General features: G+C 48.0%; 2 protein-coding genes across 4 annotated transcripts; one reads left to right on the top strand and one right to left on the bottom strand.

Annotated features, from left to right (window-relative positions):
- Positions 1-680: 680 nt before the first annotated feature.
- TXNL4B (thioredoxin like 4B) lies at positions 681-7,753 on the bottom strand. 3 transcript variants are annotated; one of them, XM_046681846.1, is made up of 4 exons: positions 7,495-7,753; positions 4,964-5,129; positions 3,036-3,187; positions 681-1,016 (listed from the first exon to the last, which is right to left on the bottom strand). In XM_046681846.1, exons 2-4 carry the CDS (start codon positions 5,093-5,095, stop codon positions 758-760), a joined length of 543 nt encoding a protein of 180 aa, XP_046537802.1. In that variant the 5' UTR covers positions 5,096-5,129; positions 7,495-7,753; the 3' UTR covers positions 681-757. The 3 variants fall into 3 exon arrangements, with proteins under 3 accessions (XP_046537802.1, XP_046537803.1, XP_046537804.1); XM_046681847.1 differs by having other exon boundaries at positions 4,964-5,095; XM_046681848.1 differs by having other exon boundaries at positions 874-1,174; positions 7,495-7,750.
- Positions 7,754-7,919: 166 nt separating this feature from the next.
- On the top strand, positions 7,920-26,437 carry DHX38 (DEAH-box helicase 38). The gene is made up of 27 exons (XM_046681844.1): positions 7,920-8,170; positions 10,213-10,554; positions 10,916-11,103; positions 11,773-11,874; positions 12,413-12,560; positions 12,718-12,836; positions 12,998-13,074; positions 13,632-13,787; positions 14,333-14,494; positions 14,699-14,806; positions 15,174-15,286; positions 16,824-16,961; positions 17,355-17,541; positions 17,689-17,874; positions 18,246-18,386; positions 18,747-18,857; positions 18,952-19,068; positions 19,253-19,360; positions 19,770-19,882; positions 20,648-20,856; positions 20,968-21,122; positions 21,554-21,709; positions 21,802-21,936; positions 22,141-22,266; positions 22,751-22,846; positions 24,587-24,708; positions 25,966-26,437. Exons 2-27 carry the CDS (start codon positions 10,232-10,234, stop codon positions 26,048-26,050), a joined length of 3,681 nt encoding a protein of 1,226 aa, XP_046537800.1. The 5' UTR covers positions 7,920-8,170; positions 10,213-10,231; the 3' UTR covers positions 26,051-26,437.
- Positions 26,438-26,942: the final 505 nt, after the last annotated feature.

The raw sequence follows: 26,942 nt of genomic DNA, 5'->3' as shown, positions 1-26,942 counted from the left end.
CACACAGTGCCTGGTCCACGGCGCTCTGGCTCTGCGTCTCCTCTCTCATTCTAGAAAGTCAACACCAAGAGCCCCATGAGATTTTGAGGGGAGCAGTAACTTGCCCAAGAGGTGGCAGGTTGTGCCAGGGGAAGAGCAAGAATTCTGCATAAAGCTATTAAAAACAGGCAAATCCCATAAAGATAATATTTCTTTCTCACAATTCTGACATCTGTTTCCAGTCTTGGGGCCTTGCAGTAAAATTTTCCGCCTTAGGAAGAGGCGGAAGTCTGACTTCTTGGAGAGATCTGCTCCCACTTACTAAGGGCAGCTGATGCTTTGCGTAGCTCAAATTGGGTGCTGGGTGGTAAAGGTTCAAGTTCTCACCTCTTGGGCAATTTAATAACACAAAAGCTAGTAAAATGAGCAAACCAGGACACTGTTTTCAAAGTCTGAGCCAGAAAGGTGCCAAAATAAAACAAACTTGCCAGTTAGAGAATTATTTATTCCAAGAGAAGCTGGAATAATAAGGACTGGAGGCAGGAGAGCATGAGGACTATAAATACGTGAGTGGAGGAGCGGGCGAGCCTGAGGGTGAGGGAGGGTGTGTGTACGCCTAGGGTAGAGGATAAGTATCTCTGCTCTTATGGGAACTGACTTTCCATTTTTCTTGTGTATCAAATAAACATAGTTAAATCAAATTTAACAAATGTTTAAGAGGATACTGTATTATCTTAAGGGATAAAGAAAAGCACCATCTAAAGAGAAGTTAAGAAAATCACACTGGGGAAACCGGGCATGGCTGACCGACGGCTCTGAGGTCTGCAGGGAGCAGACACGTAGGCACCCAGGCATCACAGTGCTGGCCTGCTCTTCCACTTGGGGGCCAGCGTTTTCCATACAAGTCAAACCTCTGCTCTGCTGGGACCCTGAGCACGCTTCCGAAGGACTCCAGAAAAACAGCACAGCTGGTTTCAGGTATTGCCTCAAGACGTGCTTCTCTCTTCAACTTTGACAGTAGCGCATGTGCTAAATGTCTTGATAGAGAAGGTCATATTTAGGAATATTCTTGGGATCAATAGGACTTTGTACAATCAGTTTTCCCCTCATCGCTCCTCGATAAATTACTTCAACCAAATCTATGAAGTCTTGTTTGGTTTTGAAACTTCCCACAAACTTAGTGTGATCTGGAGACCTAGACAGCACAGAAGAGAAACAACCTCGCTCAGAACTTTTAAGAGTTACTTGCTGAAGACCCTCAGGAGAAAGAGAATGAACAGGAGCTCTGTCACTCTCCTCTTGTCAGGGAGACTTCAGACAGAAAGCCCGACATTGATTTTACATTTGTGATTACAGAGCCCGTTTGATGAAGCCCATGCTGGGGGCCGCTGGGATAGAAGGTAAGCCCCAGCGGGCGAAAAGCTTCTGCTTCACAGTCTATTTCCATCACTTCTCAAATCACTAGCAAGTAGAATTCTCTGAGTGTTGGCATGGGTGTAGTTTCTTTTTGGTTGTTATTGTTTTGGGTCAAGCACTGTACAAATCCCATGAACTAGTTGTGGTCTCTGAGTTCCAGTCACTTCTACTTTTGAGTAGTGGGTATTGAAAATTTGTTTTGTACTATTTCAAACATCAAGTGTGTTTATTTTAGAAATTTCTTAGAAAAAAATAAAACCACCAGTGACGCCAAGGCCAAATTTTGGTGTATATCCTTCCAGTCTTGTGTATATATGTATGTATATGTTTGTGTGTATGTGCATTTCTTTTTTTTTTTTCTACTAAGGAAGATATGCCCTGAGCTAACATCTGTTGCCAATCTTCCTCTTTTTGTTTGAGGAAGATTTGCCCTGAGCTAACATCTGTGCTAATCTTCCTCTGTTTTGTATGTGTGTTGCTGCCACAGCATGGCCGCCAAGGAGTGGTGTAGGTCCGTGCCTGGGAACTGAACCCAGGCCGCCAAAGTAGAGGGCACCAAATTTAACCACCAGACCATGGGGCTGGCCCCTGAATTTCTTTTCCCACAGAAATAGGCATCATATCACACAAACTATTTTGTAATATGCTTTTATCAACATAAAATATATTTCTTTCAAAGCCATTAAACATCATCTATAACAGAGTAAACGGATATCTAGCATCCCTCTGAGGACATCTACGTTCTTTCTAAGTATTTTGCTTTCTAAACAATGGTGGGATGAACACCCATGCAGCCAATTCTGCCCACTTTCATGATTATTGTCATTCAGAGAAATTCCTATAAATGCAATTGCTGGGCTAAAGATTTTACACATTTTTAAGGTGTTTGATATGTATTGTCATAAATTGCCCTCTAAAAAGACTGCACCAAATTAATACTTACATTATTGTATTCTAGGAGAATACATAGCTTTAAAACACTTAAAACATATAATATTAAACACACTTTCAAACTGATAATGACAGAGCAGGTGCAGAGATCTAGACAAGCGGACACCTCAGCCACGGTAAGAAATGATAAGAATCACAGACATATTCAAAATAAATATTAGTACTGGGATGCTGACTGGATGGAATGGAAGGCATGAAAGAAGATTTCATGTTACTTATTCTTGACGGGCTTTGCTGAAGAATGACTTCGAGATTCTCTGAGTGGCAGAAGATAGGAAACTTGTCAAGAGAAGCATGTCTTAGATTGCTGGAAGGAATGCTTCTCTTATAACTGCAATCTACTAGTCCCAAAAGTTTAAGAACAAAGATATATTTTGTTTAAATGAAATTCCTGGGAAACTTAAAAAAAAAAACCCTGTTCTATATTTTCTACACTGAAAGATGGTTAGTACTTCACAAACTGTACTATTCTTTCATACTTAAGCAGTTGGCATATTAAAATTTGCCAATCACACTTGAACACTCATTTTGCACCAAATTTTCACATAAAAAATTAGTGCAGTAGTTGAGGAAAGAGGACCAACACCAGACTCACAGAGCCGCCCTCACACGCAAACAGGCGAGCCACTGGCACAGCTTAGACAGAGCAAACGTTTAAGACTGCAATAACTTCATGTCAACTAACTTACCCATAATCCACTTTCATATGCTGCCCATTGAAGAAAAACACAGTAGACGGAATGTAGCTGATGTCAAAATAGTGTGTATAAACTGGAGTTTGGTCTACATCTACCAGATATATAGCAGCCATTTTACTCAAGTCAGAAGAGGTCTTAGAAAGCTGAAAATGAAGACAGAGATGTGGGTTACAACACGAGAGGTAGGCAACATTTCTTCTGTGAAATTTTTCAGTAGAATAGAGTTGTCTGTTTGAAAAAAATTCCTGGGAGGCTGGCCCCGTGGCATAGTGGTTAAGTTGGGCATGTTCTGCTTTGGTGGCCTGGGTTCATGGGTTTGAATCCTGGGCATGGACCTACATCACTCATCAGCCATGCTGTGGCAGTGATCCACATATAAAGTGGAGAAAGATTGGCATAGATGTTAGCGCAGGGCTAATGCTACTTAGCAAAAAAAAATAAAAATAAAAAAATTCCTGGGCCAAGAATCTAGCCTGTTTGAATTCAACATTAGGCACAGTGTAACCTCATCATTCAAAGTCTGAATCACTTTTGGGAGGGTTATGAGAAGGTCCAGGGTAAACTGCATGAACATATTTCTTCATTTTTTTTCCTATTTTTGATTGTAAAGGGTTTTTTTTTTTTGCTGAAGAAGATTCACCCTGAGCTAACGTTTGTGCCAACCATCCTCTATCTTTTAGTATGTGGGCTGCCAGCACAGCATGGCTGCTAACGGAGTGGTGTAGGTCCGCACCGGCAACCAAACTCATGTCGCCAAAGTAGAGCACGCTGAACTTAACCACTAAGCCACTGGGGCTGGCCCTGATTGTGAAGTTTTCATAAACTTTCTTGATTTATAAAATCTCTCCTCACTTAAACAAAAACCAAAACAACTCAGAAACATGTACTAGACACTGAAACTCCCCCAAGAGTCTCTTTCCTTTCAATCTATCAATAAATGATAATTATAACAGCAAACCCCTACATGGCACTTAAGATGTGCTAACTGTTCTAAGCACTTTACGCTTGTGAACTCCTTTAATCTTTACAACATTCCTATGAGGTACGCACTATTCCAGTTCCCATCACAGATGAGGAAACTGAGGCACAGGGAGCTCATCTGCCCCTGGTCAAACAGCTAATAAGGCTAGGATTTGAACTTAGGCAGCTTGGCTTCAGAGGCAATACTCTTGACCTCTGGTGACTGTCCCTCTCTGCTACAGCTGTGGGTGAAATCCTCTGGCCCCTCTCCCCCCAGGTTAACACAGCACATGCTCATTTTTAATCAGAGTAACGAGGATTCTTACAACTGGTCCACACAGTGGGTGTCAGCGAGAGAAACGGTGGAAGAGGTCTTAGACCAGGGGTAAGTCTCTCTCCATAATAGAAGGAGACAAGGATAAACCTACTCTGTCCCATACCGGCTCCCCACTCATCAGAGTGTGAAGATGCGCTGTGAAATCAGGCGCACACTGGAGGCGGCACACTAGGAAAGCGCATTTGCAGGCAGAGGAAGCGCAGTTCGAATCCCAGCCCCGCCCCGCGATGCAGCGGCTCTGCACCTGGGGGAAGCCACCTGATCTCCTCAGCACTCATCTGCTCCTTTGGGAACAGTAATAGGAATGATCTCACTGTTGGGAGCAATAAGATAATGTTCATAGATGCTTGTTAATAAAGTTTTCTGCTCTCCATTCACTGTGTTGGTGAAGCTGAGCTTTGACAGCTGCTAGTGGGGAAGCACATCCAGGACAGGTTCAGCACAGTCACAGTGGGGGGGTTCAGCTCAGGGTGGCACACGGTCAGCTCTTAGTCAAAGTGTGCTAACAAATGAACGGCTATAGCCCTGGGCCCTGTCCACTCCCTTTCATGCACTTTGCAGATGCTGAAGTGAGAATGTAGAGATTTTTAATGAAAACCATTTCTTTTAAAAACTCACTTACAATATCATCTAGCTGCAGACAAACAGGATCCTCGTCTCTCCCAAACCTGAGAACCAGCACCTTCTCTGCAGTACTTTTGATCGCCTGGTCTACTTCTTTTTTGCTAGTCAGCTTGGGCAACAGGAAGCTCATCTTGAAATAAAAATATTAATCTTCAATGTCAGTCCTGAAATAAAGTCATAACGTTTAAAGACGGCTGGATTAACTGCATGAGTCCTAGGTAAACAAATTTAAAAATTCATATGGTTTAAAAAGAAACAATATAGAAATGTAGGCCGTGAAAAAGTCCCTTCCTCTGGCACAGTTCCCACTGTCCCATTCCGCCCTCCACACCAGGTAACCACTTTCATTAGTTTCTCAAATATCTTTCAGAGTTTTGTTATGCATTCACAAGAAAATACAAATATGCACTTCTAGGTTTTCTCCCCTTTTTACCCAAAAGATAGGCTATTCTATCAGTCAGTGTTCCAGCAGGAGAGAGATGACATCCTCAAATTTGTAATCTGAAGAGACTTTCATTAAGGCGGGGTGGAGGAAAACAACAGGGCACAGTGCTGTGCTCTGGACCTAGTCACAGCCGGGCGCTGTTCCCACCCAAGGCCTGAAGGAGCCACGGGAGGGAGTAGTGACCAGAATTGTGGGGCAAAGACTGCTGAGTAGAGAAGGCTGCTGTACAGGAGGTCAGCCTGCAGGCAAGGGATGCGGCCAGTCTCCTCCCTCCTTCTGATCTGCTAATGCTCCCCGCAGCTGCCTCCAAGCAGAACCAGAGGGCAGGGGAGCTGCAGAAGCAGGCAAGCCTCCTGTCCCAGAGCAGTCTAGAGAAGGAGGAAGTCTGAATCTGGAGGAGCAAATGACGGACGGCCAGCACATACACTTCACCCACCCTTCTGCACTTTGCACCTTTTTTCCTAACATACAAAGATCTTCTCATATTGCTATACAGAAAACTTCCACATTCTCTGTCAAAGCAGCATACTATTTCACGTAAGGACCATACTTTTTCAACAGTCCTTTACTGATGAAGGTTTGTATTACCATGAGTCCTCGCTTAAAGATTCTGGTGCATTATCTTACCAGGTGCACCTACCTTATCGTATGGCAAATACCAATTAAGAGTGTGTATGAAAACCACAAAAAAATAAACACATTGTAAAATACTAGATAGAAGGGACCTAATCTAACCCCCTCATTTTACACACTAGTTTGCTTATAGTTATACTTTTTGCCAAAGAACTAGGTCTGGAATCCAGGCCACCAAATTTTACTCCAGTGTTCTTTCTACTACTGTAAGCTCCTATTTTTATGACTGAGAAACTCTTTGATCAAGGACCTTTATTTTTGAGTCCATCCATGAAAGACTTCATCGAGATACTTGATATTGTGAATTCATTTCCAAAGTTGGCTAAAGCTAAGAAAAAGGAGGATTTCTTTCCCTATTTTTTTTTTGTGACAAGCCACCTTTTAAGATATGAATTAATAAAAACTCACATAGGAAATGAAACTGTTCCTGTAATAGGCCATAATTTAAAAAGGGAAGCTGATTGCTAGAAGGGACTTCATCAAATGTGGATGGCAGAATAAATTACTGATGAGAAGGAACGTCAAAGAGAAGATGGCTCTGTCCCACCACTAGAATTCAAACTAAGAGCAACTCCCCCATGTTACTGACAAACAGGAGGAAGTGACGGGAGGGCAAAGCATCAATAGGAAGGGGGTATACAGGGTGGGACTGGACAAATGTTGGAAAGAGGTGAGAGAAATTGAAACCACACCTAAGAAAATGTCCATAGAAAAGGATACCAACAGAGAATTCACAAAAGAAGAGGTACAAATGGTCAAATATATTTTGAAAAGTTAAGCTTTACTACTAACCAAATTAAAAGATATATTATAAAAAGCCACTAAATTGGCAAAGATTAAACAATGACTGGCAGGAGTCTGAGTGAAGGGGCAGGCATTCATAGTCCCTGCTGGAATGTACAGGAGCACAACTTTTCTAGAAAGAAAGCTGAAAAAAATGCTCTTTGACCAACAATTTCTGAGAATTCATTCTTAGTAAATAATTAGACATGTGCATAAGGATTTACACAAAGGATATTCATCACGTTTATGATGGTGAAAAACCGAAAACAACCTAAATGGCCATCAGTAGGGGATTGGTAAAATAAATGATAGTGCAGTCCGGCAACGCACTATCATACAGCCACTAAACATTGTGTTAGAGACAAACGCTGCAGGCACTGAAAAGTTCTCGATAAAGAAAAAAGTTATAAAACAGTATATGAAGCGTGATCCCCTTTTGTACAAAACCTAACTAGAATGCATATGTACATATTAGCAAAGAAAAATAACAGGAAATAAATATCCCCAAACACCATCGGTGGTTACGTCTGCACGTGAACAGACGAGTGACTTGTATTCACATTGGGGTGCGCGTCTTTACTTTTCCAGAATACCCAACATATATATTTTAATGACGACTGTGGTTGGGCTATTCCTGGCCCACAACTGCCAGGGCAGATGATACTCACTTTACTTGTCCAAGTCACCTCCCTCTTTTCCACTTCTGGGCTGTCGGCAACCCCGACCCTTCTCCAAAACGCCAGGAAGCGGGCGGCGCCTTAAGACCGCAGGTACTTAACGCAAAGTACCCCAGGGGCTGTTGCCTAGCAACCCCTAGGCGGCCCACCTAAGAGGACGGAAACGGAAAAAGAAAAGGCACAGGCGCAATCGACGGACGCGCTTGTCCGGCTCCACAGCTCAGGAAGAGGCTGTTTTAGGCACCGCCCCGCTGCCCAGGCTCCGACCGGAAGCCCTAGAGTCACTTCCGCCCGTATTAAACAGGACCGACCTCTTTTCCTCTCCCTCCCGCTTCTCAGACTAGAGGCGGGGCTTGCCTCTTAGACTAAGCGTGATTGGTCGCAAGGAGACTCGGAAGTGTCTCGGATGAAAGCCCCAGAGGAGGGCACTCTAGCCTCGGAGCGTGGTCGCCTTCTAGCCAACACTGGGAGCCCGGACTCGGCGTTTTCCGGGCTGCTCTCAATGGTATCTTCGGACGGATAGAGGGGCCCGCGCAACGTATAATGGGACAATAATGGCGGCTCTCGAGGTTGGGATTTTGGCTCTTTAAGGCGGTCTGAGCAAGGGGTGGTGGCACCGGCACCCCAGAATCCGGGACAGAAGGTCCCGAGAGTCGGTCTTGGTGAGGTGAGTGCCCCTTCTTCCTTCTAACCTTCCCTTCGCCAATCATGGCGGCTCCAGGCGGCAGATATCGGTCTCTCGCTCAGGTTGGGGTCCGGGTCTGGAAAGTCTTGTCCCTGTCACCCAACTTGCCTTACTCACCTTAGGGATGCTGCGCCAGTCCGTCCTGCCCCGGCCTTTCTTCTTGCTCTGGTCAGATCTTGCTGCCTGGCGCGGTCTCATTGAGGTCCAGGGATGCTGCCCGGGGTCCACCCTTCCTCAGGCCTCGGCATCAGCCCGCTGCCAGACGGACGCCGAGCCCGAGTAGGGCTCCTTGTGCCTTCCTCGTCTCTGTCACAGTGTCTCTCTACCAGTCTGCCTCCTCTACGAGAACATCAACTCCAAGAGGGCGGAGATTTTTGTGTTTTATTCTGTGCTCCATCCGTATTGCCCAGAACAGCGATTGACTCATAGAAGGCACTCAGTGAATAATTGTTGAATGAGTAAATCCAGTTTCTTTCTTCATCGTTTTCTTCTTACCCCTTGTGGCTTCTTTGCCTTTAATCTTTCTCTAGAATCTATCCCTTAACTCCTTATTTGTTCTTCTCAGCACTTACTTAAGTCCTGTCTGTCAGACTCCTTGTCTTGTGCTGCTGGTGTCTTCCCTTGCTGTCTGTAGAAGTGTTTGGCTTCCTGTCTCTTTTAATCAGTTTAAACTCATTCGTTCATTTATTTATCACATGTTTATTTTGCTAGGCACTGGGCATAGCAGTCAACAAGACAAGGTTCTCCTGCATAGAATGACATTCTAGGGATATATTTTGTAGTTCAGACTCCTGCTGAGCAGAGTCTGTGTATCTACCTTCCTGTTTAGATTTCCTCCCATGCAGACAGATGTCACCAATATGCAGCTTCCTTTTCTATTCTGCCTGATGGCATTTTTCAAATGCATCTGTTGTTTCTGTCCATATTATGAGTCTGGTCTGTGTGGCAATATTCTTCTGTAGAGCTGTGCATGTTAATTAGAGCTGGGCAAAACATTCTGGATTCTGGTGCTACCCTACTCTTTGACAGTTCCTTTGCTTCCTTGACTTGTTGGAATGAGGGGAATTATCCAAGCCCTCAGAATTGATGTGTCTTTATAAGTGGATATTGTATAGCAGGAGGTAAATAGGAATTTGTTACAAGTTGAGTGCCAGCAAATCTTACAGTCACCTCAATACTTTTTAGAAACATTGTTTCCTAGACTACTGCTTCTCATCAGTATTTGTAGTGAGCATGGATTGTTATTAAACAGATTTTGATTGCTGTGAGGTAATTCTTTTCTGCAAAACACAACTGGTCCCATAAAAGCCACTAAAGTATGGATCACATGGATGGTAGCCTTATAGCCCCAAATCTCTCCTCTGCTTGTATCTGTAGTTTAAAGGGAGGGAGAAGTAGAAGAACTCATGTGAAAAAATGGCAAGGGACTCAATCAGTATATAGGAACACAGCAAATACAATAATGTAACAATCCTATTTATGTAAGTTTTTACAGTTACAGGGAACTTTCAGATGCACTTTCTTATTTCTCACAATCACTCCATGGATTAGGTAAAGTAAAAATTATTTCCATTTTACAGATACAGAAATTAGGCCTAACCAAAGACTAAGTTATTTGCTTACAATCAAACAGGTAGAATATGTCAAGCCTGGATTCTAATTACGGTTTCTGACTTCAAATCTAGTGGTATTTCCCCTACACTCCTTCTATAGATGCCACCAGGCTTTAGTAAGTGTCCCTTAGTGAGGTCTATTCTTGCCTAGGTGAGACCCTCTTGGATACTGGTGTTTGGGATGTGTGTGTATCTATTTCTGATTTGTGTTGGGGTGGTAGTAAGAGGATCTTCTGAGGTTGTCAATGACTTGTTGGAACGGTCTTGGCAAGAAATAGCTAAAGAAATCCTGGTTTTGAGAGGGAGGTTAACCCCCTAAATATACCTATAATTACTGTTATCCTGGGATATAGCCGAGCCAAGCCTTCTCTCCTCTTATGTCTAATACCAAATGATTTGTCTTCCTTCCAGAGAAATCTCAGCACCTGTCATGGAGGACATCAGCGAGGATGCCTCGATCCATCGATTGGAAGGCACTGATCTAGACTCTCAGGTTGGCGGTCTTATTTGTAAGACCAAAAGTGCAGCCAGTGAGCAACATGTCTTCAAGGCCCCTGCTCCCCGCCCTTCATTGCTGGGACTGGACTTATTGGCTTCCTTGAAACGAAGGGAGCGAGAGGAGAAGGATGATGGGGAGGACAAGAAGAAGTCCAGAATCTCTTCCTACAAGGACTGGGAAGAGAGCAAGGATGACCAGAGAGACGCTGAGGAGGAGGGCAGTGACCAGGCTGGCCGAAGTAGCCGAAAAGACAGGTAAAGGCGTTAGGGTGGATTCACCCAAAGGAAATGAAAATGGAGGCCAGAAAATAACATCCCATATTTCTCTCTCAGTTTTCTTGGTGGACATTTAGAGCTTTATGGTTTTATTAGGATTTTGTAATGTTGAGGCCATGGAGGAATTAATATTTTCTTCAGATTTGTGAGGAACATTGAAAGGCTACTGAAGAGTAGATGATGGAGATTAGAAATGCTTTGCATTGTTGTCGGATGTAAGCCTGCAGTACCAGGGAGATAAGTGGAAAAAGACAGGTCATTTTTTTGGCACAGCAAAAGGTTTGGGGCAAGGTTTTTCTCCTATGGAAGGGCTCTTTACCAACTGCCCTCCCTGTTTCAGACATTATCGATCTGCTCGGGTAGAGACTCCCTCCCATCCTGGTGGTGTGAGTGAAGAGTTTTGGGAACGCAGTCGGCAGAGAGAGCGGGAGCGGCGGGAACATGGTGTTTATGCCTCATCCAAAGAAGAAAAGGATCGGAAGAAGGAGAGATCGCGGGATCGAGACTCTGACCGCAAGAGAGACAGAGGTAAACTGCCCAGCATAGTTCCTGTTGCCTGTTAAGCATTTGAGTTAACATGTGTGCCTTTTTGCTGTTGCAGCAGTATTTATAACACCCTTTAACGAGGGAGGCCTATTTTTATGTCAGCCTGGTTGGTTTTGACCCTCTTGGGATTGGGAATAGCAGGCAGTTGAGAAAAGAGCTGTTACTTGCAGCATAGCTACTTTGCTTGAGTGTGTGGTCCTTGTTTTATTGTGAAAATTGGTGATAAAGGTGATAATGGGTAATATACATTAGAGATCAGAGTTTACAGTAGTATTGGCAACAGAGAAAGGACAGTGCTATGGAGCAAAGCTAGACATAAAATCCAAGCTGACTTTGCTCAGTATTAAGTTTTATAGCTTATAGACTTGTAACCATCAAACAACTATTCACTGTAGACTTGTAACTATTCTTTTTTGAATTCTTGCAGGAAAATAACTGTTACTGTGAGTTTGAAACTTTCTAGCCAGTAACTATTTTTTCCCCTTGAGAGAAGGGGGATATGTGAGTTTCAGGAGTCCAGTGGACCGCATTAGAGCAGTGCAGGTGGCACCTGTGAGTGAGTGGGAAGGCTTGTCCTTTCTCTAGGGTGAAGATGGGTGGAAGTTAGGACGGGACACATGTTTTCTAAGCTCTGTGTGTAACTCTTGACAGATGAGCGGGATAGAAGCAGGCATAGCAGCAGATCGGAGCGAGACGGAGGGTCAGAGCGCAGCAGAAGAAATGAACCGGAAAGCCCGCGACACCGACCTAAAGGTAGACTGAGCTGTTGCTCGTGGTGGTTTGTGACGGATCAAGTGTGTGAAGGCAGGGTGAGCGACTCCCATCCTCAGTGGGATTGCTGTGGACAGAGTCAGAATTCCTGATTCCACCATGAACTTCTTGGAATACTTGGTTCTGAGACAGGTGGGAAGACCCTGTGACCCTGTACCCCTCTGTTGAGATAGATATGTTCCTTTAAGGTGATAGGCTGGTTTCTGATTGGCCAGTTTTCCAAGTGGCAGGAAAGAAGAAGGATTTGTTAAAAAGAATTATTTATATTTTAGAGGGGTATGTTTGCAGAGATAAATTGGATATTCCTAAACATGTTGTTATAAACACAGTTGAAAACTGGACCGTTAAAATTCGGCTATCTTTAAAAACTGTCAGAACCATCTTATCCTTTATAACTAGGTGCAAAGTTTGTAAATAGTGAAAGAAAGAAATTTGGGGAATTGACTTTTGTCTAATAGTTCTGGAGCCATGTCCTGGTTAAATTAGATGTTTCCAGTGGATGTATCTTTTGTGGCCCCAGATGCAGCCACCCCTTCAAGGTCCACCTGGGAGGAAGAGGACAGTGGCTATGGCTCCTCAAAGCGTTCGCAGTGGGAATCGCCCTCCCCGACACCTTCCTATCGGGATTCTGAGCGGAGCCACCGGCCATCCAGTCGAGATCGGGATAGGTGATGTTCTGGGCAGAGCAGCCCAGTATCTCTGAGTGGGTGGCAAAGGGTGGGGATGATGAAGGTGAAGCGATCCAGGCCAGCAGATCAGGTGGCAGCCAGGGGGCATGGCTCAGCTTAGTGACTGTTTAGTGATGCTGGTTGTACTGTTTCCCAGGTCTGTGAGGAGCAGGTACTCAGATGATACACCTCTGCCAACCCCATCCTACAAATACAACGAGTGGGCCGATGACAGAAGACACTTGGGGTCTACCCCGCGTCTGTCCAGGGGCCGAGGTAAGGCAGGGTGGGGTCAGAGGCAAGAGAGCAGCGTCCCTCATCCTGGTGAGGCTGAGCAGAGCTGTGCTTCTGGAGCTCTGCGGCTCGGCAGGTCTGTTCCTGGCCACCGGGGATAAGCTGGGCTCGTATGGACTGACCTGCCACCTGTTCTTTCTCAGGAAGACGCGAGGATGGTGAAGAAGGAATTTCGTTTGACACAGAAGAGGAGCGGCAGCAATGGGAAGATGACCAGAGGGTAAAAACTTTACATCTTCGAGGGACTCAGTGAGGGGTGGTGGCTGTCCATAGGTGAATAGGTGGCAAGGGGTGTCAGAGCATGAGGGCCACGAGTGACCCTCTAGCAGAACTGGACTTTGATGAGAGTGGTTCGCACTGAACATTCTCAGGGAGCCTGAGCTCTGTTCAGTCCTGAAGCCCTGGAATCTCTTTCCAGAGGCACAGGTCTCACAGTGAACTTCTCACCTAAAGCAGGGCAGACCTAACTTTTCTAGTTATGTGTTGGTGCCACCATGTGGTAAATCTAAGAAGTGCTCTCATGAAGGGCGGGCGCATAGTCTTACATGTGTCAAGTTGGCCACTGGAGTTCCCCTCGAGATGGCTCGTCTTAGAGCAGGGTGGCCTCTGTCCTGCTCCTATAATGAGGGTTGCCCCACTGCAGTAGTGACTTTTAGCAAGTCACTATTCTTCTTACCAAGTCACAGTGACTTCTTACCTCTCCTCCTCTTCTGGCTGTGTCTTGTGCATAAACTTGATCTGTCCCTTGTTCTCATTGCTTTGTTTTATGTGCTGCAGCAAGCTGACCGGGATTGGTACATGATGGATGAGGGATACGATGAGTTCCACAATCCGCTGGCCTATTCCTCCGAGGACTACGTGAGGAGGCGGGAGCAGCATCTGCATAAACAGAAGCAGAAGCGCATTTCGGCTCAGCGGAGACAGATCAATGAGGTGAGGCCACCTATAGTAGTTGGAGCAGATTCAGAGCTGGAGTTGGGGCACATGGGAGAAGCAGCAGGTCATGTCCATTGATGACAGCACAGCTTGTCACCCCAGAGCCGAAGTGCTGGATGTAGCTCTACCCACCTCTGGAGGTAGAGGAGGGGTGGGCGTGGAACCTTTTATACCTTAAAAAAACCCCAACTTGGAACTTCTCTCTTTTGTAGTTCTTCCTTGAGGGGTGCTGTTGATGGGAACCGATATGGTGGGGTCTGTGTTCTTTGGGTCTCTGAGTGGGGCTGGAGACAGTCATCATTTGTCCATATAGAGGTTCTGATTTAGATATAAAGTGCTGCTGCTTGGGAAAAGTACTGCAGACGACTTAGGGTCGGCGACTCTTCTGCTTAAGGAGCTGCAGGTTAGAGAGGCCTGTGACATCTCTGTGGCGCCCGCCCCATGGCTCTCCTGTCAGGACTTGATGTGTGAATTTGCCTGGTGACCTTCAGGATGACCTTTCGGTTGTAGTCTGAGTGTGGTCTCCCATTGCGTCCTCACAGGATAACGAGCGCTGGGAGACCAACCGCATGCTCACCAGTGGGGTGGTCCATCGGCTGGAGGTGGACGAGGACTTTGAAGAGGATAGCGCAGCCAAGGTGCATCTGATGGTGCATAATCTGGTGCCTCCCTTTCTGGACGGGCGCATTGTCTTTACCAAGCAGGTGAGGTTCCTCTGACCAGAGAGGACAAAGCTCAGAAAGACCTGAAGTGGAAGAATAAAGCGGGGAAGGAAGGGAGATGGGAGAAAAGTCCCCATCACAATAGGGTAGCCACTTCTTTAATTTCTGAGGGCGATTATGAAATGGACCTTCTTACTGAGTTTAGTGATAAATCGGGAATTTCTCTTTTTCCTCAATCTCCTGCAGCCAGAGCCTGTGATTCCAGTCAAGGATGCCACTTCTGATCTGGCTATTATTGCTCGAAAAGGCAGTCAAACGGTGCGGAAGCACAGGGAGCAAAAGGAACGCAAAAAGGTTGGTTTCTTGTCACGTGGGGCTGTGGAGTCTCTGCATATTTTTCTTTTCTTTTCCTCTTTTTGAATATCGTATTAGACCTCACAGATAGGGTTCCTGTTGGAAGCTGGGGGACACTACAGAGCAAGAATCAGCCCTTGGAGGAGGGCATTGTGTTCCTCCACCAGGGCATTGGTGAAGACAACCACAGGGCCTGGTGTTTTGGGAACTTGAGGCTGGAAGATTGGAATGCACGGCTCAGTGCCACCACTGCCTTGTGGGGGTTTACCACCTGCTAGAGGAAACCAGTTATCAAACGGGATTGATTTTCCATTGGCTGCAGTTGTGTCACAGGATGGAGCAGACATAGTTTTTGTGTCTTTTTCAGGCTCAACACAAACATTGGGAACTAGCTGGAACCAAACTGGGAGATATAATGGGTGTCAAAAAAGAGGAAGAGCCGGATAAAGCTCTGACGGAAGATGGCAAAGTGGACTACAGGTGGGAGTCTTGGCCAGCGGTGGGCCATCTCTGAAGACTGGGGCCCTCAAGGGCGCTCGGCCGTGGGAATGATGGAATTCATGGCTCATGAACAGGAAAATGATAGGATGTCACTTTGTGATTCTGGTCTCTTCCTCCTGGTTTCGTTCTCCTACCATCTTCAGCTTTTCCTCGCTCTTATTCCTATTCCCACCACTCCTCCTACGGTAGGAGCTTCCTCTGTGCCAGGCAGCGTTTGACACCTCACAGATACGCACTGGTTGAATTTTCCTGTGACAGTACACGGGATAGGCGCTATCACCATTCCCATTTTTCACGTGAGGACAATGAGGCCCAGGGAGGTTGAGTAACTGGTTTGAGGTCACCGTGTAGTAAGTAGTGGAGTTAGGATCACACCCAGTCTGGCTTTGGAGGCCCTCTCTCAGCCTCTCTGCTGAAGTGCCTTTCACATGCTCAGTGTGGGGAGGTGGGGTTTGTCCCCTTAGATTTCAGTTTAACATAAGGAAGAACATTTTCTTTCTTAATAGGTTTAAAAATAGCAAGGTTGTCTTACCAGATAGTGACTTCCCTATTCATGGAGGTATTTAAGTAGATGTCGGATCACTGCTTATTGGGATTCTCACGTTGGGTAGGTGACTGGACTCAAATGTTACCTGTTAATCTTATCCTTTGAGCGCTCTCACGTCCTATTGAACTGTCATCTGAGTTAATAATTCTCTGTACCCCTTTGAGAATGTCCGAATGACAAGTTGCTACTATTGATCAGCCCTCCGTAGTCTCTTGTTAATTTAACCCCTTAGGTGTTAATTGTCAGCTGATCAGGAGTGACTGGGACATTAGAAATAGGAAACTTGACAGAGTGTAGGGTAGATCAGAGGACAAGTTCTGGGGCAGGGGTGGGTGGAAGACTGTGGGCCGCTGTGGCACTGAGCTGGGGTCTTTTTGCCATGCAGTCTTGGGAATATTACACAGTGCTTTTGAGTCTTGGCATATGTACATGTGTCAGATATTTGAGTGCTTTCAGTAGAAGTTGTAGGTAAATATTAAGTGGGATTGTTCTCATACTTCTTTGAAAACGAGACTCTGTCCTCCTGCCAAGAGGAGGGAGGAAGTCTCACTTTGGTTGTGACTCTCCCCCGTGACTCCTCCTTTTAGCCCTTTAAGGGTTATGCTGAAACAGCCCAGGGGTGGTCTCTGCATGGTAATGACCTGGTCATTACAGCTTCTCCTCTAGTTTTTTTCGGGCAGAGATTTTCCTGCTTGCTAATCTGTACCTCCTCTGAGCCGTATGTAGCTCTGATTGACGCGAGGTGTGGAGTGTGTTGTGGATGGTGGATTCTCAGATGGCAGTTCCAGTCCCTTAGGCTGGAGGAGACGAGATGCATCTCGATCACCTGGCTGCTCTGGTGTCTCAAAGATTCATGGCATCTTGTTGAAGTAGTTCTCATTCTTGGGGGTAGGAGGAAGGGCAGTAACCCAATCAGGAGGGGAAATGTGCGTAATCGTGCGGAGTGCTTAGGCTGCTGTGTGTTCTCAGGACAGAGCAGAAGTTTGCAGACCACATGAAGAAAAAGAGTGAAGCCAGCAGTGAATTCGCGAAAAAGAAGTCAATTCTGGAGCAGAGGCAGTACTTGCCCATCTTCGCGGTGCAGCAGGAACTGCTCACTATTATCAGGTACTTCCGCCCCAGGGCCCGGGAATCCCAGTAGGGCATCGGGTGTCCTCCTTGTCTCTTGGGTTTACTCAGAAGCTCCTTTTCTTTTGGGAATTGCATCTGATGGAGAAGGGAAGGAAATCTTTTTCTCTGACATGGGTGCCCTGTGCTACACTGTGTGAAGGAAGCAAAATGGCATCCTTTTGTCTTAGTTCACTTGTTTGAACCTCACCATCTTCTAGACATTTCAGGCAGTGTCTCAGTATGGGGCTGTTTTCCCAGGGAACTCCTCCTCTCTGAGGAAGCATGCTCGTTGAATAGCCAGGCATGGGGATGGGAGGTGGCAGTGTCTTCCAGGAGGCTCAGAGGTGGCCTTCCACTCAGCTCATTCGCCCTTGCTTTCTCTCCCTGTAGAGATAACAGCATCGTGATTGTGGTCGGGGAGACAGGGAGTGGTAAGACCACTCAGCTGACCCAGTACTTGCACGAAGATGGTTACACGGACTACGGGATGATTGGGTGCACCCAGCCCCGGCGTGTGGCTGCCATGTCGGTGGCCAAGAGAGTCAGTGAAGAGATGGGGGGAAACCTGGGCGAGGAGGTGAGTAGGCACAAGGGCTGAGCCGTGTAGTTGTCATGCTGTAGCCTCCGTCCGTTTGAGCTGATCTGCTAAGGCCTGGACCCAGCCTGGGGAATGCTGGTGGTGAGCTGGTGCCCAGAGCTTCTGAGCCACCTCTCTGACCTCTAGGTGGGGTATGCCATCCGCTTCGAAGACTGCACTTCCGAAAATACCTTGATTAAATACATGACGGACGGGATCCTGCTCCGAGAGTCCCTCCGGGAAGCTGACCTGGATCACTACAGTGCCATCATCATGGACGAGGCCCACGAGCGCTCTCTCAACACGGACGTGCTCTTTGGGCTGCTCCGGGAGGTGAGGGCTGTGTGGTACCATCCCTCTGTGCACATGGGACTGACCAGTGCGCTGCCAGTAGTTAGTGACTGAGGCGCTCCAGGTGGGCTGGGGAAGCTCAGGGGGTCTCTGATAGGCCAGAGCTTCCCCTGAGGCCTCAGTGCTATGTTCAGACCTGGTAGTGTGTTTACTCTGTTCTTGCTCAGCTGAAGTCACTCGTGGTTTGCTTGGCTGTGGCTCCATGGGTTCAGTCTTTAGAATTGTTATGAATCTGATAGGCTCGTTCGTCCACTTTGGCTTCTGTTTCATTTGGGAGTATTGCTGATGAGATGAGGGTGGAAGCAAAGGGTCTTAACCCTCTGGGAAAGCCTCTGACTGACCTCTTCTCTTAGGTGGTGGCTCGGCGCTCAGACCTGAAGCTCATTGTCACATCAGCCACTATGGATGCAGAGAAATTTGCTTCCTTTTTTGGGAATGTTCCCATCTTCCACATCCCTGGTCGGACCTTCCCTGTTGATATCCTTTTCAGCAAGGTACTGAGGCCTCCATCTTTTGAACTGACCCTGACCTCTGAAGAGGAGCCAGTTGGAGGGCGTGGGTAGGGTACTGAGTTGGGAAAGGTTTCTGGGTACCGTGGGGCAGATGGGGCAGCCTGCAGCTCCACGGCTTGGAGAGAAAGGCCTGTGCTCTGGGGAGGTTTTGTTTTATTGTTTCTTTGGAGCAGAAGTGTAAGCCCCAGGGAGGGCAGTCAGGCCCATCCACAGGTGTGGCAGATCTGAAAGTCTGCTGGCTCTAGTCCCAGACCAGTAACTGGCCACCACTTCCCAGGGGGGTGCTTGGGCTGCATTTTCCTTGATACTTCCCTCTGATGATGTCTTTGGCTGGTGTTGCAGACCCCGCAGGAGGATTACGTGGAGGCCGCAGTGAAGCAGTCCTTGCAGGTGCACCTGTCAGGGGCCCCAGGGGACATCCTTATCTTCATGCCTGGCCAGGAGGACATTGAGGTGCGTGCCTCGGTCATGACTGTGATGAATGGATGTATCAGGGGTATGAGAGTTTGGGGCTCCAGTGTCTCATGGCTCCTCTCTCTGCCCTCAGGTGACCTCAGACCAGATTGTGGAACATCTGGAGGAACTGGAGAATGCACCCGCCTTGGCTGTGCTGCCCATCTACTCCCAGCTGCCTTCTGACCTCCAGGCCAAAATCTTCCAGAAGGTGTGACAGCGAGAATGTCTGTTCTGGGTCCCCACTTTGGGTCCCCCTGGATTCTCCCATAGGACGGCAAGAGAGAGAGGGTGTTCTTTTTCTGGCAGGGGTGGGGGGTGCTCTTTCCCCTGTGGAGTCTTTCCTACCTGAGGGCCTACAGCCTTCCCTCCCTGCACGTCCTCCCCGGCTCTAGGCTCCAGATGGCGTTCGGAAGTGTATTGTTGCCACCAACATTGCTGAGACATCCCTGACTGTCGATGGCATCATGTTTGTTATTGACTCTGGTTATTGCAAATTAAAGGTAAGAGAAGACCCAGGCACCTGGGCCCTGGGCCCTCACCCAAAGCTAACTCAGCTTAGGGGTTAGGAAGGCAGGCCCCGGGTCCTCAGCCCTCAAACAAGGGATGCATGTGGGAGTGGTAGTGGTGTTTAAGAGGTTAACGTTTGAGTGCTGATTTTGCTATGTGCTTGATTCATTTAATCCTTCTGATAACTGTGAGGTAGATAATCGAATAACTCAGTAGAAATCCCAGAGCTGGTATTTGTGGGGAAATTGCTTGAGGTTCCTGCTTCAAAGGGATGACTGCCTCCACCGCTAAAGCACTTTGTGCTGCGATGTGTAGCAACCAGGGTTTGTCTGTCTTTGTCTCAAGGCTGCCTTCCTTTTCCCCTCACTCTGTCCTTAACTAGCTCTTTGCCACCCTTTCTAGGTCTTCAATCCTAGGATTGGCATGGATGCTCTGCAGATCTACCCGATCAGCCAGGCCAATGCCAACCAGAGGTCGGGGCGAGCCGGCAGGACGGGCCCAGGTCAGTGTTTCAGGTAGGAGCCCTGTGCTAGCCTGCTTTCTGGGGCAGCGCTGGGATTGCTGAGTGTGGAGCCCAGGCTGTGGTGGGTGGGATTGGACTGTGCCCCAGCGGAGGGATGCTGGCCCTCGAGCTGATCCGGGGGCTGCGGACCAGTGGTGGGGCTGCCACTCGTTGGTCTTCTCATCATATGCTGCTGAGTGGAAGAAGTAGCCTTTGCAGGCAGCTCTGAGGTCTGAGCGGCTTCGGGTTGGGGGCAGACCTACATTGAATGTACCTGCAGTGAAGACCAGTAATTACAGCACGCCTCCCTTCAAGGGTAGATCTGGACAAATTCCATCATTGGTTCTTTTTGACTTCCCAATTATTCTCTTTTTTTTTGGTTCTGATTTTTAAAAATAATGTATTCACTATAGAAATTTAGGAAATACAGAAAACTATAACGAAAACCCAGCCATAATTCTGGTCCCAGGCTCATTGATTCCAGAAATGAAACAAACATGTAGGAGACTCCAGCAGAAAAGTGAATTGGGAGGATTGAGTTTGAATATGTGGAGTTTGTGATACAAAGAGAAAGGGGGTGGTGGGGGGAAGGGATGAGCACTACTCCCTGCCATGGCTTTCAGCCGTGCTGGCTGTGCTGGGCACACATGCAGTGAGAGGCTGAGGGCATGCTGGTCTTCCACCTCAGTGATCCCTGCGTAGGCAGCCAGGCGCGTCTGAGAAGCTGAGCCGGCTGCGTGGTGGTAGGTGCAGCAGGACTCGGCCTTCTCCCTGGCAGGCTGTACACCCAGAGTGCCTATAAGAATGAGCTCCTGACCACTACAGTGCCCGAGATCCAGAGGACCAACCTGGCCAACGTGGTGCTGCTGCTCAAGTCCCTTGGGGTGCAGGACCTGCTGCAGTTCCACTTCATGGACCCGCCCCCGGAGGACAACATGCTCAACTCCATGTATCAGCTCTGGATCCTTGGGGCCCTGGACAACACAGGTGCTGCGGCCCCGGGAGCCGGGCAGGGCCTCATGGGCTCTGGCGCCTGGGTTCTCTCCCTCTTCACTACACTGTGTTTGTTGAATATCTGGATTTGCTTCTCTCTCTTAGGCGGTCTGACCTCGACTGGGCGGCTGATGGTGGAGTTCCCGTTGGACCCAGCCCTGTCCAAGATGCTCATTGTGTCCTGTGACATGGGCTGCAGCTCTGAGATCCTGCTCATTGTCTCCATGCTCTCCGTCCCAGCCATCTTCTACAGGCCCAAGGTGGGCAGGTGGTGTCCAGCTCTTCTCCTCCCAGAAGCCTCAGGGGGAGTTATGGGATTAGAGAGGGGAATAGTTTCTCTCAGTATCAGTAACGTGGACTGGAGGGGGAGGGAGCAAAGTTTCCACAGAATGATTTTGCTGTTTTCTTTTAAGCAGGTTGGGCTGGGGAAAGGACAAGCTACCTCAGTGGTTCTCAGGGAGTGTTTTGGAAATTTGCAGGAGCAGATTTTTATCTTCTAGCGTGGTTGTACTTGAGCTCTCACATTTTAGAATAAATATAAACGACTTTATTTTTCCTGTATCGTTGGGGCATTGTACTGATGGGTTTGAAGTTGTGAGTGCGGGTAGGTGAGAGTGTGAGGACCTCCTGGCTCTTCACAGCGGACTTCACATAGACTCCCCTGTGCTTAAAGTCCTTTTTCCCTTCCTAGGGGCGAGAGGAGGAGAGTGATCAAATCCGGGAGAAGTTTGCTGTCCCCGAGAGTGATCATTTGACCTACCTGAATGTCTACCTGCAGTGGAAGAATAATAATTACTCTACCATCTGGTGTAATGATCATTTCATCCATGCCAAAGCCATGCGGAAGGTGGGGGCAGTGGCCCAGATAGGCTGTTGGGGTGAGGGGTGGGAGGCAGTGGAAGGAGGTCTCCATCCCGGCCTGCCTGTGTCCTGCTCTAGGTCCGGGAGGTGCGGGCTCAGCTCAAGGACATCATGGTGCAGCAGCGGATGAGCCTGGCCTCATGTGGCACCGACTGGGACATTGTTAGGAAGTGTATCTGTGCTGCCTATTTCCATCAGGCAGCCAAGCTCAAGGTGAGCCCAGAGGAGCCCAGTGGAAATGTGGCCCCTTCCTGGCCTGAGACTTCTGTGAGGGCACAGTTCTTCCCTTTGTCACTCTGTAGTTCTACAGATCTGGGCTTCCCCCCAAAGTCTGTGTCAATACTGTTAAGGGACAAGGTAGCTGCCCAAACGAGCAGTGTTTTCCTAATGGGGCTGCCTGCTGTGTCTCTTCCTCAGGGAATCGGAGAGTATGTGAATATCCGGACAGGGATGCCCTGCCACTTGCACCCCACCAGCTCCCTCTTTGGAATGGGCTACACCCCAGACTACATAGTGTATCATGAGTTGGTCATGACCACCAAGGTGAGTCTTTTCTAAGGCGGGCTTGCGTGACGTAGGCCTGCCTGGCTGGGCCAGGCTTTGTAACCCTTCACTGCCTTCTGGCATGGGCTTTGAGCTTGGGAACCTTGAGGCCACATGTGTTGCTTTGAGGTCAGGGGTTTGGGGACGTCAGCTTCCAGATTACTGTGGCCTCGACTGCCAGCAGTATGGTTTCCTACTTGTTGCCTGGGACGAGCAACCCCCTTTGGTGTCGTTGGAAAGGTTTTCTGAGTGGCTGGGCCTTTTCTCTCGGATACTAGGGGGCATTTTCTCCAGCATGAGGAATTTGGATGGGAGGAGGGATTCAGATTCCAGTGTCTGGGGCTTTTCCCTGCCCTCGTCAGCCGCACAGGCCCAGGGGTAGGGCCCGTCTCACCCAGCTCCTGATCGTGGAACCGCTCTGGGAGGGACAGCCTGAAGCACTGGCCCTTCTGTGACCACAGCTTTGTGGCCCTTCCGCCTGCAGGAGTACATGCAGTGTGTGACCGCTGTGGACGGGGAGTGGCTGGCGGAGCTGGGCCCCATGTTCTACAGCGTGAAACAGGCAGGAAAGTCTCGGCAGGTAAGGGTCCTGCACGGTCCTGGGCGTTCTGTTGGCCTGTGGGATCCATTTTTCCCTCAGCCTGGCCATCTGACCCCCTCTTACTTCTCTCTCAGACGTAAACATTGTGATCCAGCCAGGCTGGTCTGTCTGATTCCCCCACTCACTCCAGTTGCTTGGTCTGTTGAGCTTTTTTAAAAAGAAAAACTTATTTAAAAGTCCATATATTTGTAAAAGTGGAAAAAACAGTATAAGGAGCTGCCATGAATTCATCATGTAGCTCTATAATCATCAACATTTTGCCAGACTTCTTTCACTTGCTCCCTCTGCATACCTGCCCGTTTTTTTCCTGGAATATTTTATTTTATTTTATTTTTTTATTTTATTTTATTTTTTTTTAAAGATTGGCACCTGGGCTAACAACTGTGGCCAATCTTCCTTTTTTTTTTTTCAAAGATTGGCACCTGGGCTAACAACTGTGGCCAATCCCCAAACCCGCCCCGTACACAGTTGTATATCTTAGTTGCACGTCCTTCTAGTTGTGGGATGTGGGATGCCACCTCAATGTGGCCTGACGAGTGATGCCATGTTTGCGCCCAGGACCCGAACCCTGGGCCGCCGCAGCAGTGTGCGTGAACTTAACCACTCGGCCACGGAGCCAGCCCTCTTCCTGGAATATTTTAAATCATAGCTCAGACTTTATGTTTTTTCACCCGTAAATACTTGCATATGCATCTCTAAAAGGACTTTTTTTTAATTAAAATGTAACCTCTGTGCCATTATCACTCAACAGAATTAATCCTTAATTAAGTCTCCAGTCCTTATTCATATTTCTCCTTTTATCTCAAAGAATTTTTTATGATTGATTTGCTTGAATTAGGATCCAAACCTTGAAATTCACTATAATATGTATTAAGTCTTTTATTCTAGAACAGGCTCTGTCCCCACCCTTTTTTTAATGAAGACATTGATTTATTAGAGAAACCAGGTCATTTATCTTGTAGAATGTTCCATGGTCTGTATTGGGCCGATTGCTTCCCCATGGTGTTATTTATCTTGTGCCTGTATCCTGTGTACTTTCTGTAAACTAGTAATTAGTTTAAAGCCTTGGTTAGATTCAGGTTCAGGTATTTTGGGCAAGGATGCATGAATGCACATGGTGCTGTGAACTTGGTTTTAGATCCTATCAGGAGGCACATAAGGTCTGCTGGTCCCTGTTTTGGTGATGCTAAGATTGATGTGTGGTTCCGCCTGATCCCCCTGTTAGAAATTCTCTGCGTCCTGCTCCATCTCCTCGCAGTGTTCGTGCCCATCCATTAGCTCCATTATTTAGGGGTGCAGAATGTTGCCGGGCTTTTGCTCCCTTTACCCGCAGCATAGTCCTCCCCAAACCTGGCCTGCACATGTCTTCCTTAAGTCTGTTCTTTCCAGCCAGATGGTCATGTCTTCCCTACTTCTAGTACATCCTGCCATGGTCACGAACCTCATAAGAAAATGTAAGTAGTTGCTGAATTGAGTGCTGAGGCATGACAGGGTTAGGACTGAATCATCCACTGTCTATCTTGAATCAATGAGAAAAGCCAGCCTTGGCCTCAAAAGGAGAGGTGGCCTTGGTGCTGGGGCAGGGAGCCGCATGGCCCTGCCCCTGAGAGTTGGCACGGTCTACACAGCACCAGGCTTACAGCAGGGAGATGGGTGCAGACGAGGCCTGCTCACCTGCCAGTCCTCAGTGGCCCCAGTACCTTTGTCTTCGTTCTCCAGGAGAACCGCCGACGGGCCAAAGAGGAGGCCTCTGCCATGGAAGAGGAGATGGCGCTGGCTGAGGAGCAGCTGCGAGCCCGGCGGCAGGAGCAGGAAAAGCGCAGCCCCCTGGGCAGTGTCAGGTGAGCTTCAGCCTTGGGAGGCTCCAGGGACCAGCCTGATGGACCGACCAGGCCCCGACGCAGGGTCATGAGTTAAGAGAAGTTGAATGTGTGGAGGTGAATTGGTGATAGAAATTGACTATGGTCACATGTGGAGACATGGGAGCTGTTCTGAACATGCTTTCAAGGGGCGGCGATACACCGGCAGCTCCCGGTCCTTGTTGGTGGTGTTGGATTGAGGGCCTGAGGTGGGCTGGAGTAGCAGGGTAGGTCACAGCTCTACTGACAAGCGAGGGCTTGGAAACCACAGTGGGGAAGGGAGAAGGGAGCCTTGGGCTTCGGTGTCTGTGCTGGTGCCCAGAGTTAGGTCAGACTTTACAGGTGAAGGGCACAGTCTTCCACAAGACTGCCCTCACCCAGGTCACCCTCCCTTCGGACCAGCCGTTACAAATTTGGGGCTACCCCTGGACTCCCTCAGGTTTGAGAATTTGCTAGAACAACTGGCAGAATTCAGAAAAGTACTACATTTATGATTACAGTTTTATTATAGCAAAAGGATACAAATCAGAACCAGCCAAAGGGAGAGATGTATAGAGTGAGGTCTGGCGGGTCCCAGATGCGAAGCTTCCATTGTCCTCAGGGCTGCATCACCCTCCCATATCAGTGTGTGTGACAGTATGCACAGAATATTGCTGACCAGGGAAGCTCACCCGAGCTTGGGGGCCAATTTTATAGGGCTTTCATTATGTAGGCATGTAAATTGAATCGGTACTCATGTGGCTGACTCAGTCTCCAGACCTCCCTCCCCAGAGGCTGGACTGACATGAGGCTCAAAGCACAGCTCTCCAGTCACACTGTTGGTCTTTCTGACCCGGCAGCCCCCATTCTGAGTCATCTTGTTAGCATAAATTATCAGATGCGGTCCGAGGGCCCATCGTGGATAACAGACACACTCCACTCCTTGGAAATTCCAAGGGTTCAGAGATTATCTCCTAGGAACTGAGGACAAAGGCCAGCCAGATTCTTTATTATACAGCTGGAGTGGCAGCCTGGTGAGGTGAATGGAGGCTACCTCCATAGCTCACCTAGGGGAGATGAAAGGAGTCTCAAAAACTCTATCTTAGAACATTCCTTAGTGGATATTGGAACGAGGTGATACTTTATTCTGCTCCCACTCACAAATGGGGAAGGCAGGGGAGTGGAAATGTGCTGGGAGAGAAGACCCTTCGGTCCCAAAGCCTGCAGTGTGATTCCTAAGCCCTCTTTCTCTGTCTTCAGGTCTACGAAGATCTACACTCCAGGTCGGAAAGAGCAAGGGGAACCCATGACCCCTCGCCGCACGCCAGCCCGCTTTGGGCTGTGAGCTGAGGCTGTCGCTGCAGAAGGTGGGAGCCAGGAATTGAGTCCTGAGCCCTGTGTCTGGAGCACACGGGGCCTTCCTGTGTGTTTGCATCTGTGTGCCTCTCAGCCCCTGGGGGAAGCTCCTGCTGAGGCCAGGCTCTGCCAGGGGGGAAGGAGGAGTTCCTCAGCACAGGCGCAGGGCTGCAGAGCAGCTGTGAAGCTGCCAGGGCCGTGAGAGGTGGCTGGACCCATCGTATCCAGATAAGCCGTCCCGAGGACGCTTGGTGTATAAATGACTTGGCTGTGACTGTGTTTTTTAAAATTCTTGTGTAAAGCAGCAAAATAAACCTAGAGGGGATTGTAATTTGGTTATAATTCAAGATTTGGAAATAAATTTATTATTTGTAAAGTGTTATTGTATTTCTGTTCCTTTCCCCCTACACTGCCCTAAATCACCCAAGAAAGAGAAGATGGGCAGGACCCGGACCTGACTTTCTCCTAGCAACTTGGCTTGACTTGTTTCTGTTCTCCAAGCGGTGCCTCTTAGAGGAGGGGTTGGCAGGGTGGGACACAGCTGGCAGGGAAGGAGAATGGGCTGGGGCACCAGCACTGGGCAGGCCACACTCTCAGGCACCCAGCTCCTCCTAAGGCTGCTGGGCAGTGGCAAGGTTGGCTGTGGTGGCCAGGAAATGAGAGGGAAGTGAGCAACTGCATGTCCTCTGCCCTTCCCCAGGGGTGGGTTGGCTGCTCTGTTGCTCAGAATGGCAGAAGTCTCTACTCTGTATGTGTAAGGGCTGTGTATTGATGGAAAAATAGTGTAAAATGTTGCTTACTAATTTTCATGTAAAAGATGATCCTTATGCTGGAATCACTAGTCTTTTCTTAAGTGGCCTCTTAAGTCCGCTGAGGTGGCC

This window comes from Equus quagga, chromosome 13 (genome assembly GCF_021613505.1).
Source record: "Equus quagga isolate Etosha38 chromosome 13, UCLA_HA_Equagga_1.0, whole genome shotgun sequence".
In the NCBI taxonomy this organism is placed as follows: Eukaryota; Metazoa; Chordata; class Mammalia; order Perissodactyla; family Equidae; genus Equus; species Equus quagga.
The sequence above is the reverse complement of the archived record's forward strand: the minus strand, read 5'-3'. Positions and strand labels throughout refer to the sequence as shown.